The sequence below is a fragment of the Cyanistes caeruleus genome, unplaced genomic scaffold, assembly GCF_971803275.1.
Source record: "Cyanistes caeruleus unplaced genomic scaffold, bCyaCae1.hap1.1 HAP1_SCAFFOLD_81, whole genome shotgun sequence".
NCBI classification, from domain to species: Eukaryota; Metazoa; Chordata; class Aves; order Passeriformes; family Paridae; genus Cyanistes; species Cyanistes caeruleus.
In genome coordinates, this window is record NW_028255891.1 from 1,071,071 (window position 1) to 1,088,019 (window position 16,949).

The following is a 16,949-nucleotide window of genomic DNA, read 5'->3' on the forward strand; positions in this document are numbered from 1 at the left end:
ACTCCAGCCACATCCCACAAAATGTCCACAAATTCCCACAAAATTCAAGAAAAATACCACAAAATTCTTCAAGTCTCTTCAAAATCCCACAAACATCTCACAAAATCTCCTCAATATCCCGCAAAATTCTAGAGAAATTCCACAAAATTCCAGGAAAAATCCCACAAAATTCCCTCAATCTTCTCAAAACACAACCAAATTCCTGCACCATCTCACAAAATCTCCAACAATTTCCACAAAATCTAGGAAAAATCCCACACAATTCTTCAAGTCTCCTCAAAATCCCACAAACATCCCACAAACATCCCACAAAATCTCCTCAATATCCCACAAAATTCTAGAGAAATTCCACAAAATTCCAGGAAAAATCCCACAAAATTCCCTACATCTTCTCAAAACCCAACCAAATTCCTGCAACATCTCACAAAATCTCCGACAACTTCCAAAAAAATCAAAGAAAAATCCCAAAAAATTCTTCATGTCTCGTACACATCCGACAAAAATTCCCTCAAAATTCCAGAAACATCCCACAAAATCTCCTCAATATCATAGAAAATTCTGGAAAAGCCCCACAAAATTGCAGAAAAATGCAACAAAATTCCCTAAATCTTCTGGAAACATTACAAAATTCCAGAGACATCTCACAAAACCTCCACAAACTTCCACATTATCTAGGAAAAATCCCTCAATATTCTTCAAGTCTCCTCCAAATCCCACAAAATTCTGGAAAAGCCCCACACAATTCCCTAAATCTTCTCAAAATCCAACCAAATTCCCGAAACATCCCACAAAATCTCCACAAATGTCCACAAAATTCAAGAAAAATCCCTCAAAAAAACCTAAATTTCCTCATTATCTCACAAAATTCCAGGACCATCTCACAAAATCTCCACAAATGTCCACAAAATTTAAGAAAAATCCCACAAAATTTATGATAAGCACCACAAATTTCCAGAGAAATTCCACAAATCCCCTAAATCTTCTCAAAACCCAACCAAATTCCTGAAACAGCCCACAAAATCTCCATCAATTCACAGAAAATCTAAGAAAAATCCCTCAAAATTCTTCAAGTTACCTCAAAATCCCAGAAAATCTCACAAAAATTCCTAACTTTTTTCAAAACCCTACCAAATTCCACCAACATCCTACAAAATGTCCTCAAATATAAAAAAAATTCATGAAAAATCCCACAAAATTCACTAAATCTCCTCAAAACCTTAACAAATTCCAGAAACATCCAACAAAATCTACACAAAGGTCCACAAAATTCCAGAAAAATCACACGAAATTCCCTAAATCTCCTCAATTTCTCACAAAATTCCATGAAAATCCCACAAAATTCCCTAAATTGTCTCAAAACTCAAAACATTTAGCAAATGCCCCAATTTCTCATCTCCTACTGAATATATTTGTTTTGGAGGCAAATTAAATTGAGATACATTAACTTTTAAAGAAATCAATGCCATTGTTCTTTGCACTTCTCGAGCAATCTGTCGAGCTGTCCAGTCTGCTTTTCCATTTTCTTCACAAATTTTGGAGTTTCCTGATTGGTGTCCTTTGCAGTGCATATTTGCTACTTGTTCAGGTTTTGTATTGCTTTTATCAATTGCAGGACTGCATCTTGATGTTTAATGTGTGTGCCTTGAGAAGACAGCAGTCTTCTTTCTTTCCACAGCACTCTGTGGACATGCACTACTCCAAAGCATACTCTGAGCCAGTCCAGATGTTTCCCCTTTTCCCTTTACTCAATTCTAGTGCTCTGCTTAAGGCAACCAGTTCTGCCCTCTGGGCAGATGCATTTGCTGATAATGCTTTTGCCTCCACTATTGCACTGACTGCTGTTACCGCATATCCAGCGTATCTGGTCCCGTTCTCCACCAAGCTGCTTCCATCTGTGAATAGCTCTCACTCTGCTTGCTCCAGTGGGATGTCTTTCAGGTCTTCTCTTGCCAAATAGGTGTCCTCTATTACTTCTACACAGTCATGCTCTAATGGGCCTTCTTCAGTTGTGGTACCCAGGAACAGAGCTGCATTCAAGAGGTCAGTTGTCTTTAGTGTGACATCATCCTGCTCAGTCAGGATTACCTGGAATTTCATCATCCTGCTTGGAGATAGCCAATGGCCCCTCTTTTGTTCTAAAACAGTGCTCACCATGTGTGGCACAGAGACATCTATGTGTCTACCCATGGTGAGTTTCCTGGCTTCTTGTGGCAGCATCACGCTGGCTGCAACTGCCCGCAGGCATGAAGGCCATCCAGCACTCCCCTTGTCAAGCTGTTTGGAAAAGCAGCCTACCGGCCTTTCCCAGCTTCCCAAACCTTGGCTCAGCACTCCCAGTGCTAGGTGTAGTCTTTCATGCACAAACAGCTGGAAATCTTTGGACAAATCTGGCAATCCGAACGCCGGAGCAGTTGTCAATGCCTCCTTCAGTTTGAGGAAGGCCTCCTTCTGTGCTCTGCCCCAGGTAAACGGCTGCGTCTTCTGGGCCTCATCCAGGCCTTTTGCAATTAGTCCATAGTCCATGATCCACAGGCAGCACCACCCTGTCATCCCAAGGAAGACTCGCAGCTCATGCACGTTCTGGGGTTCTGGAATAGCACAAATAGCTTGAATACAATTAGTACCCAGCTTACATTGCCCTGGTGAGATTTCACATCCCAGGGAAATCACACTCTGCCAGGCAATTTGTGCCTTTTCTTTAGACTCCTTATATCCTCCCATTCCCAGCTGATTTCAAATTTCAATTGTTACCTTTATGCAGGTTGTTTTCTCTTCTGTAGCTATCAGTACCCCATCAATATACTGTAACAGCAGGTATTGTTTTCTCAGTACTTGCCCGTTCTCAGTCCAAATCTCCAGCTCCTTCCCCAGCTGGCTTCCAAATAGGGTTGGACTGTTCTTGTATCCTTGTGGGAGTCGTGTTCAGGTGAGCTGAGTTTTCCTTCTATTTTCTGGACTTTCCCACTCAAAGACAAACAGTTTCCTACTTTTTTTGTCAAGGGGTGTGCAGACAAAGGCATCTTTTAAATCAAGTACAGTAAACCATTTCTCTTTCTCTTTTATAGATGTTAACAATGTGCAAGGATTAGCTACCACTGGGTAAATATCTTTAGTTATTCCATATATTGCTCTCAAATCCTGCACTAGTCTTTATTGGTCAACACAGAAATTTGGGCTCCAGTGTTAACTACAAAAGTAAAAAGTGGATGTATAGGACCCACTATTATTGAGAAACCGCTCAGACTATTCAGCCTAGCCTTCACAGAAGTATGGAGAACACCATTTATTTCTATCTTCAGCACACTTTTATAGGGTTTTACAGGGTTCCCGGGCTAAGCAAGTTATTCTTGGTTAATCCACACAGGTTTACATTTTTTCTCTTATACGCAAGGATGTTGTTTTGCTTCATTCTCTCTGCTTCAGGAAAGTTTCAAGGACATGAGCCTTTAATATCACAACTTATACCAAAAGCTGGTTTGTGCAGACAGGCCTTTACTAAAATATCATGCCCACCTTCTGTTCAAATATTCTCTACACACTATTGCTGTAATCAATATGTCTCCAGTTTTGTTATTTCTCGTGAGCATTTGAAATAAAAGCAACCTCTGCCTCTCTGCTCACCCAGGAGAGGCAGAGTTCCCAGTTTCCCTGATTCTGAGGCTCTTTGGGCTCCACTCCCAGAAGCTGAGAAGGAGACGGCTTTGGCTCACAGCCCAGAGCCTGTGGAGCTGTGCTGGGTTATCCAATGGGGCATTCCATACAATGAACTTGGGACAGTGCCAATTAGAAACAACTTCACTCAACTTTGAAGTGAGAAGCCATCTATTACCTTGCTGGGGACCCCCTTCTTTATCTCCAGTGACCACCAATACTGGCAGTGAGAGATTTCTTTTCTCTTGTCTGGGTTTTCCTTAAGAGAACCAATGCATCTAACACCTTTGCTTTCTCTGATTTTTCTTCTGCCATTTTTACAGGTCCATCATTTCTACTGGAATGAATTAGCTCTTTTGGAGGGTAAATTTGATTCAGGACAGAGGTTTCCCCCTCTTCTTTCCTCAATTCTTTGCTTAAAGCCAGTTTTTGGAGCTGCTGTAAAACAAGCTCCCAAAACTGAGCAGAGTAGAGTTTGATTTTTGACCAATTTAAATTTTCTTTCATCTTGTAAAGAACACACTCTATCAATCACATTTTCCAAATTAAACCACTAACTAAGCGCCTGCTTTTCCCCTCCCACAGAAGGTCTGGCATTGTGTTTTGCTAACAGAGCATAAAATGCAGCTTTAACTTCAGCACTGCCCTTTTCAGTCATTTTTACAAAGGGAAAACCACTATAGGGAGGTATAAACTTCAATTATAAACACACCCACACCCACACCCACACCCACACTGCTTTTTGCTTCCCTGTGTGGGTAAAAAGACCAAATCTGCTCAGGAGGCACTCCTTCAGTTTAAAATTCTGATTGTCTCTTTGCTACACCAAGCACTCAAAATTCATACACACAACAACAACAAAAACATTCCCACCCTTTTGCACTAAGAGATCATTTGTGAAATTCTGCAGACAGAGCCCTCAAGTGAGTGTGGGGTGCTTTTCACCTCGGCGGTGCAGTTTGTGGGAAATTTGAGTTGCCCCCCTTGCTTTCTAGACACCGCTCACTCTCTTGGGAGTGTCGGGCTGGGTGCGGCTGGAGCAAAACATCTTTCCCCTAATACAGACTGCACAACAAACCTGCAGCCCCTTCTGTCTGTCAGAAATCCTGTCCGTGACTCCAGTTTAAATGTCACGATTCGCTAACGCCAGTGGGAGTCGCGAGAAGTTTCTTTGATCTCAGAGGGCAAAAAGGACACAAGGGATTTCAGTTGAAATCACAACAGCAATAATGTACATTTATTTTAGTGATAACAAAGACTATGTGATAGAGGAGAGGGAGTGAGAGAGAGAGAGAGGAGAAAGAAAACAAAGTAAAGAAAGAGAGAGGTTATAGCTACCAACAGATGAGACAGTGTCACAGGGGTCTTTTTCCGTGGGGAGATCTCACCAAAATCAATTCAGCCTTATGTAATTCTTCCCCAAAGTGACCTTGTTTCCAATGTGCTAATAAGCACCCCAAAGGAGAAGTTCCTGCTATGAGAGCATTGCTGCCCAAAACCCCTTTAAGCTTCTCCATGTCACAACTACAATACACCACAAATGCCGAACCTGCAACGCTTTCGCAGTCGTCTGACGGACAGCGCCCAGGCAATCCCAACAGGAATTCCTTTAGCCCAACCAAGCGCAGCTTTTGCTGCGTCTTATTGGCAGGCACCCAAACCAAAGTGAAAGCACCTTACCTCTTCTCCTGGGGACGCTGTGAGCAGCGCAGACGGTCGCGGCTGATGGGCTCCCCGAGAATCCCTCGGTGCCGGCTGGAGCAGGATCGGGTCGCGAGCTCACTCAGCAGCACTCACAAGGTCCCATCTGGGTCACCAAAATGTTAGAGTTCAGGAACACACATCATCACACAATGATTATATGAAGGTGCTTTAGTGAAGAGCTCTGGGTGTCAGGGGTACACAGACCCAAATCTGACCCATCTTGCTTTTGAGCTGAACATGTTTGGTACTCTATCATTATATAACTTACATATTAATTATTAAACTTACATTGTTCTATTGTATGCATTGTTTTTACCCAAGCATGGATTTCTCGTGATCCCACCTCAGCCCCCTAACATTGTTCCTCATGTTCTTTAAACAATAATTATATCTAATCACATCTAACAATTCTATCATTTATCATATATTGATTACACAGGTGCAGTTTCACATGATCTTTAGCAAGCACAAGGCCTAACATTTCCAGGGCCTACTTTTCCCAGGGCTTGCCAAGCCTAACTTTCTTTCTGAGTTCCCGAATTTCCTAAGATTTTAAAATGTTTTACAATCACCTCCAGACACAAAGAGTCCTGTCTGAACAGTCACAGTGCTACATCTATTTTTAATTTTAATTTTTATCAATTTTTCCAGAGCCTGCTGGCTGTGTTCAAGATTTTCTCCCTATTCCCTCCCTAGTGCACATTCTCCAGAAACTCTGCTTTTACATCCTTTTGCATTGATTAAAGTTACCTGCAATGACCAGTCAATCCAAACCCTGGGAAAACTTCAACTTCAATGTGTACCTAGGGAAAATATTTACCTCCCACATCTGAAGCCATGAGCTGCCAAGTACTGTTCCCACTGTCATACCCTGTCCCCTGGAGGTGTGCTGATGCCATTTCAAAAGGGTTGCCAATGAAAACAAGTTTGAATATTTTGGTAGTTTCCACACTGGCATTCAAATCCTTGACTAGAAAAATCACAAGTCATGATTTCTAGGATTCTTCCATACCAAAGCTGTCATTCTCACCCTGGATTTTAGAGTGTCTGAACAGTCAGACAAGGTTTTAGTTTTAGACTCTACAGACAAAGTCCCTGCTGTTCGGCGATCCCATTCCATCAGCATATAGTCCTGCTGATTCCTTTAGGCAGGAGCAGCAAAAGGCAAGAATGAGGCAAACAAGCTGCTCCTGTGTTCTCATGTCCAGCACAGCAGTAACTGGGAATTCAAGAATGGATTCAGGAGACAATGGGTGCACAGGGAGCCACCAAGACTTTGGGATGCTGAAATGGACCAGCGTGGTGCCTGTGCCCGGGCTGCACCGCGCTGAGCTCCAACTGGACAATCTAACAATGGTTGAATGGACACACCATGGGCCACTGGAGACTCCTACTCCTAGTTCTGTGAGCTACACTATTCACCTGTCATTCACCAGATGATGTTTTCATCTCTGCTTGAAATCCAGGAGAGGAAAAGGTCAACATGGAAAAGTGTTCTCCCAATTCTAGTGACACCTGTGCCTGCACACCACCTGTGCCCATGGCAGGGTGGTTGGAGGCTGGATGATGTTGATGATACTTTGCAACACCAAGTGCTCAGGGATTCTGGGATTGCCCAAGTGGAGAGCAAAACTGAGCCGTGTAAGTCCCTGGTTTTTTTCAGCACATGCTGCTTCTTCCTTTGTTCCAAGCAAGTCCAGGATTTGGTTTCATGTGTCTTTAAGGTGCCTGGACAGATGACAGGGAGGGCAGCTGCCCCATCAGACTCTCTCTCTCTCTCTCTCTCTCTCTCTCTCTCTCACTCAGGATGGTGCCAATGCCGCTGCCTTGGGACACCTGAGTGTGGAAGGCGAGCTCGCCCTCAAGCACGGCCATCCAAGTCAGTCACAGGCACAGGCTGCAGCTGAAGCTGGCAAGCGTTGCTGTGAGGCTGCAAGTGAAGAGAAAGCCATTGTGGCCAACTCTGCTGAAGCCTTTTGCCAAAGCAAAGGCAATTGTGCCCAAAGCCTCCCCCTGTTTGGCACCCGGCTGCTGCGGACGCCTCAGTGTGCAGGTGCTGACGTTGGGGCTGCTGCTGTTCCTGGGCACACTCTGCTGCTGTTTCTGTGGGCTCCAGAGCCGCTTGGGCAGCAGCCACTGGGCAGCCCTGCCGGAGGAGACATCGCCACCCTCCCCATGGTGGCAGCAGCTCTGTGGGCCCCGAGCTCTGTGTCAGGGGGGCCTCGGTCACAGCAGCGTGGCCTGGGCAGCCGCGAGGGCCCGGGCTGGCCGCCAGCCCTGCCTCTGCCCACTGCCCCTTCCTGAAGGCACCCAGTGGCCGTGGCCTGGCAGCACCCCCTGCCCTCCATGTCCCCAGCTAGCCCAGCCTGGGCACCTCGGGCTGTCCCCACCCTCCCGCTGGGGTGGTGTCCCAGCCTCCAGGCCTTCTGCTGCAGGCCTGGGGGACATTTTGGGACAGCACCGGAGCAGCCGGGTGTCAGGGACCAGGCGGCTGCCCGGGGGCTGCTTATGGCCTCTGACACCCAATTCCTCAGGGCTTCCCACCACCCCGGCTCCTCCAGGGCCTTCTGTCCCCTTGGAACCTCCTGCCACCCACTCCCTCACACATCCCCCTTGTGCCTTCCCACTGCCTTGTCCTGTCTGGGCCTCCGCAGCCCCTCATCCCTTCACGGCCTCCCAGCACCCCGTGCCCTCAGGGGCTCCCCCAGCCTGGCCCGGCAGCAGCGCCGCAGCCCCACAGGAGCTCCAGCAGCTCCTCAGCCATCACGGCACCAACACACGGGCAGCAGGACACAGATGGCGCTTCCTGCCTGCCACAGGGCTTGTGGCTTCAGCACAACCACCAAAGGCCAAGGGGCTTCTGGCCATTTCCCCTGCACCACTGCATGCCCTGGCAGGTTGCTGAACACAAGAACCCTTTTCCCTCTCTTCCCCTATGCCCCGCACACCCTGGGCAGCAAAGGAAAGGTCTTGGGACTCTTGTGGTTTATAACATATCCTATATTATTTACATACTAGATGGAAACGAAACAAAGAACAATCTCTATCAAACAAAAACTAACAGATGGCCCATGTGGCCCCAGAAGACAGAGCCTCTCAGCCCTAACATATCCTACATTATTTACATAGTAAAAAGAAGAGAAAAAAGGAAAAGAACAACCCTTATGAAAAAAAAAATCCTGGCTGGCCCATGTGGCCCCAGAAGACAGAGCCTCTCAGGTCAGCTCTGAGTACACCTCCAGCAGCGCAGCCAGCCCAGGCCCGACAGACGAGGCCGTGTCCTCCATGCCCTGAGGATTTGGTCTTGCATCCTCTGGAGAATGGAGTAACGGGCACTCTGGATGGCCCGGAGGACATACAGCGTTTCAAGTGCCAGATCTGACACGGCACCGCTTCTGTCCTCCGTCAGGCGTTCGAGGGCTGCAAGAGAGACAAACAGAGCCACGGTCAGACCCCAGAGCTGTGGGGGCCCATCGAGAGCCCCCTGCCAGGGCCATGCCAGCCGGCTCTTGCCTTGGCCAGGAGGGAGCAGGGACCAAGGGGGTCAGCCCGAAGCTGCTGGCCACAAATGCCCCACGTGGCCCTGAAATCTCACTGTGCTCTGCCCACGCCGTCCCTCATCGGCACAGGGAGCAGAGCCCTCCACAGCCTGGCCAGGGCTTGCAGCTGCCCCCGACAGCCACCACTGTCAGCCCGCTACCGTGGCTCACCTCTGCACAACACCTGGAGCTCTGCGTGCTGCCCCCTCAGCTGCTCCCCGGCCATCCCTGAGAACACAGAGCCTGTCAGGGTCCCAGCAGCACAGCTCCCTGCCAGCGGCGCTGCCAGCCCTGTGGCCACACGGCCTCCTGCCCCGGCAGGGCTCAGCCCGGGCCCTTACCGCATCCTAACCCAGCCCAAGGGCACGGCTGCCAGAGGCCGGCAGCAGCAGCCCCGAGGGCAGCCGGGGCTCCAGGGCGCCGGGCCCGGGTGCCGCTGCCGGGGCAGCAGCCGGGGCTGGGGCCGAGCTGCGGCGGGGCGGGGAGGGAGCCCGGGCTCGGGACTCACCGATGACCCTGATGGCCGCCGCTCGCAGGGTCTCCTGTGGGTCCTGCAGGTACTGCAGGGCCCGGCGCAGGTGCTGGGCCAAGGGGATCCTGTGGTCTGCCAGCTGGAGAGAGCGGCAGGAGGGAAGGGTTGGCGCGGGCTCTGCCCCTCGGCCGGGCGCTGCTGCCTGCGGCCAGTCCCGGCCTCCCGTGCCCGGCCAGCCCTGAGAAGCCGTGCGGCCCCCGGCTGCAGCAGTGGGCAGGGGCACAGCTGCCAGCCCCACACACTGAGCACCGGGGCCAGGGGGCTTCTCTAGCCTTTGGCTGGCACTTGCAGCCCGCCCTTACCACGAGCTTGGCAAACTTCCACAGCTTCTCCTTCCTCACCGCTTTTTCCAGGTCTGGCCTCTTCAGAAAGCCAGCCGCGCGAAGGAGCGTTGTCCGAGAGGCCTGGGGAGCAGCAGAGAGCCGCAAATGGCCCCACAAGGCAGGGCACAGGAGTGTCCCAGTGCCAAGGGCTGGAGGAGGCTGCAGCCTGCAAGCCCGCGTCAGGGCAGGAGGCAGCTGAGCCCCCTGCCAAGGCGCAGCAGCAGCCCAGGAGTCCTCACCTCTGCCACATGCCGATTCTCATCTTGGCAGTGGAAAAAGAGTGGGAGCAGGCTCTGGTACACTCGTTCCTTCAGGGGCTTTCTTCCTTCTTCTTCTGCCGACGACATCATTCTTCGAAGGAGAGACATGGAGAGCAGCTGCACCTGGCTATCAGGCTGTATGAAAGGAAGGAAGGAAAAATGACCTCATCATTGGCTTCTTGTGGCCCACATTGGCGCAGGCCTGCAAATGCACAGGGCACAAAGTGTCCGGGCAGCAGGCAGTGGCCGTGGCTGGGGCACAGAGCCTTACATTGTCCAGGAGTTTCAGGAGCGGCTCAGCCAGCTGCAGGGCCCTGCGCCAGGATATTGGGGTTTCTTCATCCAGGAAAATATAGCTCAGGAGAGCAATGCTCATCCTGGCCACGTCACTGTCCAAGTCCCACAGGAGGTGCACTAGTCTTCCTGTCAGGCTCTGAATTCTTTCGGCCTGTGCAGAACACAAGGGTGTGAAAGCCCGGGCAGCTGCCGCAGGGCCCAGAGGCCAAAGGGCTGTCCCAAAGCACTCGGGCAGCTGAAGCAGGAGGCAGGAGAGCTGCGAGGAGCTGCCTCAGCGCCCAAGGCAAAGGCCAGCCAAGGCCAAGTGACAGCATTGCCCAGCCTCATGCTGCCCACACGGCTTCAGCTGCTGCCCCCTTCTCACCATGGAGGGACGGTCCTTTAGCAGGAGGAGAGCCCTGAGCACCTGGTGATGCATCTCTGTGGAGTTGTACCACAGGTACTTATACAAGATCTCCATTAGGCTGTCACCACAGTCACTCAAGTCCAGGCAATCTAGGAGCTGAAAGGCACAGGGCAGTGAGAGGGGAGCTGGCCGGCAGGAGCCTGGAAGTGCGCAGGGCTGGGCCCAGGCAGTAGCACAGGGCGCGGGTGCCGTCCCAGGCAGCTGTGGCTATGCCAGGGGACAGGGCTGGCAGGGAGCTGAGCGAGGTAGTGCTGGCCATCAGGCTCACCTCCACAAGGAATGCCATGGCAGAGACATCCCAGTGTGGCAACGGTTTGCTGAGCACCTCAAGCAGGTAGCTTAAGATGCTTTTGCACAAGTGGGCGGATGCACGGCGCATTACCCTGGAAGGCAGAAAATGGCAGAAAGAGTCTCAGCAAGGGTGCAAAAAACCTCTCCCAGGACTGACTGACACAGTTGTCCTATTGCCCCAGCACCCTGTGAGGGTATTTGGGCCCTTCAGATGTGGCTGCTCCTGGGCACCCTCCTCTCACAGCCTTTTGCAGTCTCCTTGGCCATCCCTCGGTGACGAGGTCCTCAGGCCCATGGCCACGGGGACTGTGGGGGGCATCCCGGGCAGGGGGCACAAACGTCAGAGGCAGTGGGGAGAAGGGGGGCTCACCTGGCCAGCAGACCCACGGCATAGTGGTGGGTGTCAGCACAGAGCAGCGTGTCCCAGCCACGCTTGCGTTCCATTGCCACCACCACATGCTCCAAGTGGAGACTGCAGAGCAGGGCCTTCAGGGTCTGCACTGCAAACCTGTGTGCACAGCAAAGCCCAGGTGACGCTGGGAGCGCTGGCTGTGAGTCTGGGGAAGTGGCAGGGACAGGAGGAGTGGCATGGAGCACCTGTTGGGGCTGGTGGAGAGGCCGTGTTGCTCCTGGCATTCCTTCCAGAAGGTATGGACGTCCTCTGTCATATACAAAGTACTGAAGTACGTTTGGAAGAGGAGATGCACAAAGAGGCGGGGGAAATAGACTGTGAGGATCTGTGGGCAACAGGGCCCCTGGAGGATCTTCCACATCACCAGAGTTGCCTGCAGAGGACAAAGCAGCCTGAGACAGCGCTCAGTGCCGGGGCGTCCGTGTGGCAGGGCCTGAGCGTGGCAGGGAGAGGCCGGGGCAGACGCAGGGGGAGCAGCGGGCCTGGTGGCCCTGAAGCTGCCCCTAGGCCAGGTTTGTGGCCAGTGCCTGAAGCAGGGAGATGCAGTGGGGGAAGGAGGCAACAGAGCTGCTGGAGAGGCGGCCGGCCTTGCGGTGAGCAAAGGCCAGCTCCAGAAACTCACAGTCAGGGAAAAGACAGCCGTCTTGTCCCCATCAGAGGTGCCCAGGTTTTTCTGCGGCCAGCTCCCCACCACATTGATGAGGAGCGGTGTCACTTCCTCTGAAATCCAGGGCGAGAGCAAGATGGTCGTCCACATGGCCATAGCAGCTCTGCGGGGTCAGACACAGCACCGTGGGCTGGGCAGCAGCGGGGAGCTGAGCTGGCCGCCAGCTCTGCCTGTGCCCACTGGCCCTGAGCGGCAGCAGCAGCCAGGCAGCCCAGCCCTGTGGGGACAGGCCCCTGAGGGGCAGGCTGGCAGCACGGCAGCGGGCTCGGGGGCTGACTTTGTAGCAGGGCTGGCAAAGGGAGCAGCCAGAGGGCCCTGCAAATCTGTGTTGCTCACAGCCCTGGGCCGGGCTGTACAGGGTGATGGGCTGGGGAGCCCTGAGGCCTCGGGGCAGCTGGGCCCCATACCTGTCACACGTTGGGGCCACCCGCAGGAGAGTGATGGCCACATCATCGGGCTCTGCCTCGGCCACTTGCATCAGGGCCCAGTCCATCCTGTGCTCAGCAGCCTCATTGGCCATGAGCCACTGGTGGATGTACCTCACCACGCCGGGCACCTGGAGAAGGCACAGGGAGACTTGGAATGCCAGCAGAGGGAGTCAGCAATGTGCCCAGCTTCTTCCCCAGACAAGTGCTTCTCTTCCAGCCCGCTGCCATGGCCTCAAAAGCTTCAAGTGAGCAGCAGGCGTGGCTTGGGAAAGCCAAGCAATTGCTGGAGGATCAAAGGCTGGCCACAGGCTGCTTACTTGCTCTGGATTGAAAAGAGCCGTCTCTACAAGCAGATCCAGCTGGGCAGCGCTGCTCTGTTCTACCAAGACCTCTGAGGATGCTTTGACCTCAGTGTCCATAGGTCTGGTGTCTTCCTTGCCAATTCTCGTGATGAATTGGTAAAGAAACTGTAGGAGAAGGGCAGGAAGGCAGGGAAGTTGCATGGAGTGCTCCAAGTGCGGTGCTGGGCTGAGCAGCGCCAGCAGGCCCAGCGCAGGTGGGGATGGCTGCAGGTACCTGCGCTGCTCTGCGGAAGCGGCCACGGGCGGTGTCCTGCTCTTGTGTGCCGTCCATGGCTGCATCTGGCAAAGAGCAGCCAGAGCTGAGGGGCTGCGGGAGAGGCCGGAGAGCACAGCCCAGCCCTGCGTTCCCCAGGCAGGGACAGTCCCGGGATGCCCCAGGGGATGCAGCACGGCCACTGCTGCGGGGGCAGCCCCAGCCCCTTTTTTGTGCTGTCCATGGGTGTGTCTCCACAGGACAGTGTGGGATGGGATGAGATGGGATGCAATGGGATGGGATGGGGCCAAGATGGCCGCAGGCACCAGCCCTGTGGCCCAGCTCTGCCACTCACCCTCCTCCAGCGGCTGCAACTGCTGCACCTCTTCGGTCTCTGGTGCTGGGGCAGCTCCAGGACCTTCTTCCTCGACCTCCTCTTCCTCCTCCTCCACCCAGGCCAGTTTGGGCACTCTTGGGGGTCGCTGCTCCAAATCTTCCAGACTCTCCAATCCTTTCCATAGGAACAGCACCAGGGGATGGCATGGCATGTAATGGGATGGGGCCAAGCTGGCAACAGGCACTAGCCCTAAGGCTGAGCTCTGCAACTCACCCTCCTGTGGTGCCTGGAACTCCTGCACCTCTTCAGACTCCTGTGCCAGGACAGCTCCAGAGCCTTCTTCTTCCTGCTCCTCAAGCCAGGCCAACTTGGGCACTCTTGGGGGTCGCTGCTCCATGGCAGTGACTGGATTTATGGCTGCTTGCAGGAGAGATGGCTCGGAAAAACTCAGAGTCAGCAAGTCCTGCAGTCGTGCCTGGAAGGCACCTGCAAGACTCAAGTCCTGGCAAGATTGCAAGACAGCGAGTCCTGCACTTGGGTGTTGAGGGCCCCTGCCACAAGGACAGGAGGCTCCTCGACAGGGATTGTGGTCTGGTCTCAAGGGCAGAGACTGCAGGGATGGGCGACACGTCGGAAAAGCTCCGGGTCACCAAGTCCCACGGTCTGCCCTCAAGAGAACCTTAAGAAGGAAGGCTCAGCAAGGCCACAGGTCAGCAAGACCTGTGGTCTGGCCTCGAGGTCACCTGTAGTAATAGTGCTTCAGAAAAGCTCCAGGTCCGACACAAAGGAGTGCGCTGTGCGGGGGCTCCTCACAGCACCGCTCTGGCGCGTCCTGACCCGTCGCGTGCACCGAGCACTGTGGCGTGGCCCTGTCACCGCCAGCTCCTATGTCAGCACGTGTCACAAAGGGCCCTTTGACATCTGCTCCCGTTGCCACCATCCCACGGTGACCGTGCTGCAGCGTGTCACAAAGGGCCCTTGCACACCCTGCCCTCCGCCCTGGGGCCGCCCCCATCCCCCCCCAAGTGGCCCAGCTTGGAAGGAATCCCTTGCCCAAAGTGTCTAAGACAGCCTGACGGGATCTTTAGGAACAGCTTGTTAGAAATGAAATGGAGGCAAATTTATCAATAAGAATTTTATTGAAAACTTTGTAAAATTTACTAATGGAAATGTCTCAGTGTTGAGAGACAGGTGTCTGCTAGGGAGGGCAGGAGCCTCCCTTGGAATGAAAAATGTAGACCCCCTCCCTCCGAATTATGATAATCTTGAAATCAAGGGGCTCTCAGGCAGAGATCTGGGGATAGGAATGACAGTTTTTTACTAATATTTATACCCAGGCAAACAAACAACAATAACTACAGCGTTAGCAAGAAAACAGAGCCAGGGACCCCGTGACAGCTTTCTGGGCTGAGACGGGAAAGGATGGAGGAGAGGATTTGTTTTACAAACCCCCTCGGGTTGGCAGTCAGTGCTGGTGCTCCTGCAGGGCTCTGAGGAACACTCAGCTGGAACAGCAGGGATGAGCTGAGATCCCGGGCCAGTGGCTGAGGTGGATCAGCAGCTCCGTGGCGGTGGCTGGCAGTGCCACACGTCCCGGCAGGACAGGGGGTGCGAGGCCACCAATGAAGAGGGAAGAAGGAGAAGAAGCAGCAGCTCCATCTGGGTGATGGCGAAATTCCCTTCTCCCCACCACAACAGCTCTGCACCCAAAGTGTTCTTCTCCGAAGCTGAAGAAGACACCAAACTGTCCCCACCCTCCCCTTTTCCTGCCCCCTTCCCCCCCTGGGCCCAGCCAAACTTTATCTTTCCTCAAGCACCCACCAGGTACCCGCAGTTAAGTTTTCCCTGCAAGTCATGAGTAAAAATTCCACAGGCAAGCCAGAACTAAATAGAAAATAAAGGACACGTAACCCCCAACACCTGTAAGTTGTATCTTCAGAGTCAGCCAGGATCTTTGTTTGCCAGAAACACCTCTGAAGTTTAATCAAGGCATTAGTAATCAAAATTATTTTGAAAATTTAAAGATCAAAGTAGCCAAAATACTCAATGTAACTAATTGCTGGGTATGTTCTCAGCTCAGGTTGGGAGGAATGGGGTTCCCTCGGAGGGCTCACCCTGTGGGGTGGCCAAAACTCTGTCAATGGGCTCTGACTCGTAACGGATCCAGTGCAGGGACACTGACAGAAAACTGTGCTGTGGAACACAGGAATGCAATTATCAGTTTTACAGGATTGACTGAGATTTCCCTTCCGGAGAAACCAAGCCCTGTTCTAGTTGGAGACCACAATGTGAAAGGATTTCTGTGCTTTACCATCACAAGCTTACTCATTCTTTTTCCTCACTCTCATTCACGTTAGGAACAATAATTCTGTTGTCCATGGAGCTGGCACCTTTTGAATTCCAGAATAATGTCCCCAAGGTCCTTTGCTGTTCAGCTTTACCGCGCTGTCTGTGGCTAACAAGGCTTGCTGGGGTCCTTTCCCCTTCGGCTGGAGAGGTGCCGAGTCCCAGTCCCTGAGGGACAGCCAGGCTCCTGTCTGGAATTGGTGTGGAAGTCCCTCAGGGTCACATCAGCCTTCACATGGAGCCCCATGGATCTGAGCATTTTCCAAAGGGGCCGTTGGGGCAAACAGGGAGATTTGGTCTGGCAGGGTCTGTAAAACAATATCCCATCCCATCGACTTGTTCTGGCAGAGAACACTTGGCTGCAGGGACATATTCCCATTGTTCCTGCCCAGGTCTCAGGATTCAAACAGTGTTGTCTTTGCCCAGAGCTGTTCCTTCAGCTGGCTTGGGAGGGCCATTTGGCCTCTGGACCCACACTCTGGCTCCTTTATTAGGACTGCTGGGTCCAAACTCTTTTTATCCACAAATGGAGGCAATTTGAAGTTGTTATAAATGCAAAGGCAATTTCGGGTTATATAAAAGAGAAAATTTATTATCAAACAATAATAAATTCGAACAAAGAGAAAAAAAAAACCACAATAAAATAAGCAGCGCAGCGCTGGGTGGACAGGGTCTATACGCAAGGTATAGATGCTCCCAAATCCACGCCTGAGAGTCCTTTGGCCTGGGTTTTTATAGGAAGTTTGTGTCCCGAGGCCAAATTCCAAGCAGGCACCCTTTGCTAAGAGGTTCTTGATTGTTCGAAGAATAGATTTCCTGGCACTGGGGAATAGAGTCAATAGACGTTGGGCAGAGGCTCCTCATATGTAAAGAGGTCCAGGATGTCTTTTTGATATCATTTTGGTCCGGGCCATTAGGGTGGAGTGGTGGCACCCATCCTGGAGCCGATGGCTATCTCGGCTGGCTCCTCTTCCTTTGTCTAGTTTCTCCATTTCTCCAGCACAGGTGGTCAGGGCGGAGATGCTCGGGCTCGGCGATATCTCGTCCGGGCCCGTTCCTTTGTTTGTTCGATGGCCCGTGTCCTGCCCATTCTTTCGGCGCTGATGTGCCTGCTTGCGATTGTTATCTGGGTGCTTGGCTGCAATCTGTTGCTTTGGAAGAGAAATCCTGCCTCGACCTGGAGGAGGATTTCTCATTCCAT

The 16,949-nt window shown here is 52.3% G+C and overlaps 1 protein-coding gene across 2 annotated transcripts in view; it reads right to left on the reverse strand.

Annotated features, from left to right (window-relative positions):
• Positions 1 to 14,306, reverse strand: part of LOC147646729 (maestro heat-like repeat-containing protein family member 7) — a 90,854-nt gene extending 76,548 nt beyond the window's left edge. The window contains exons 1-16 of one of the 2 annotated variants that reach the window (XM_086873049.1): positions 13,676 to 14,306; positions 13,421 to 13,576; positions 13,087 to 13,151; positions 12,828 to 12,977; positions 12,490 to 12,638; positions 12,038 to 12,185; positions 11,601 to 11,788; positions 11,374 to 11,511; positions 10,981 to 11,095; positions 10,671 to 10,808; positions 10,281 to 10,457; positions 9,989 to 10,144; positions 9,729 to 9,830; positions 9,403 to 9,505; positions 9,066 to 9,122; positions 8,338 to 8,775 (exon numbers count right to left, since the gene is read on the reverse strand). In XM_086873049.1, the coding sequence (XP_086729175.1) occupies positions 8,576 to 8,775; positions 9,066 to 9,122; positions 9,403 to 9,505; positions 9,729 to 9,830; positions 9,989 to 10,144; positions 10,281 to 10,457; positions 10,671 to 10,808; positions 10,981 to 11,095; positions 11,374 to 11,511; positions 11,601 to 11,788; positions 12,038 to 12,185; positions 12,490 to 12,638; positions 12,828 to 12,977; positions 13,087 to 13,151; positions 13,421 to 13,576; positions 13,676 to 13,799 (2,166 nt within the window). In that variant the 5' untranslated portion in view covers positions 13,800 to 14,306 and the 3' untranslated portion in view covers positions 8,338 to 8,575. Of the gene's footprint in view, positions 1 to 8,337; positions 8,776 to 9,065; positions 9,123 to 9,402; positions 9,506 to 9,728; positions 9,831 to 9,988; positions 10,145 to 10,280; positions 10,458 to 10,670; positions 10,809 to 10,980; positions 11,096 to 11,373; positions 11,512 to 11,600; positions 11,789 to 12,037; positions 12,186 to 12,489; positions 12,639 to 12,827; positions 12,978 to 13,086; positions 13,152 to 13,420; positions 13,577 to 13,675 lie in introns of those variants that run through there. The other variant, XM_086873050.1, reaches the window with a different exon arrangement.
• Positions 14,307 to 16,949: the final 2,643 nt, after the last annotated feature.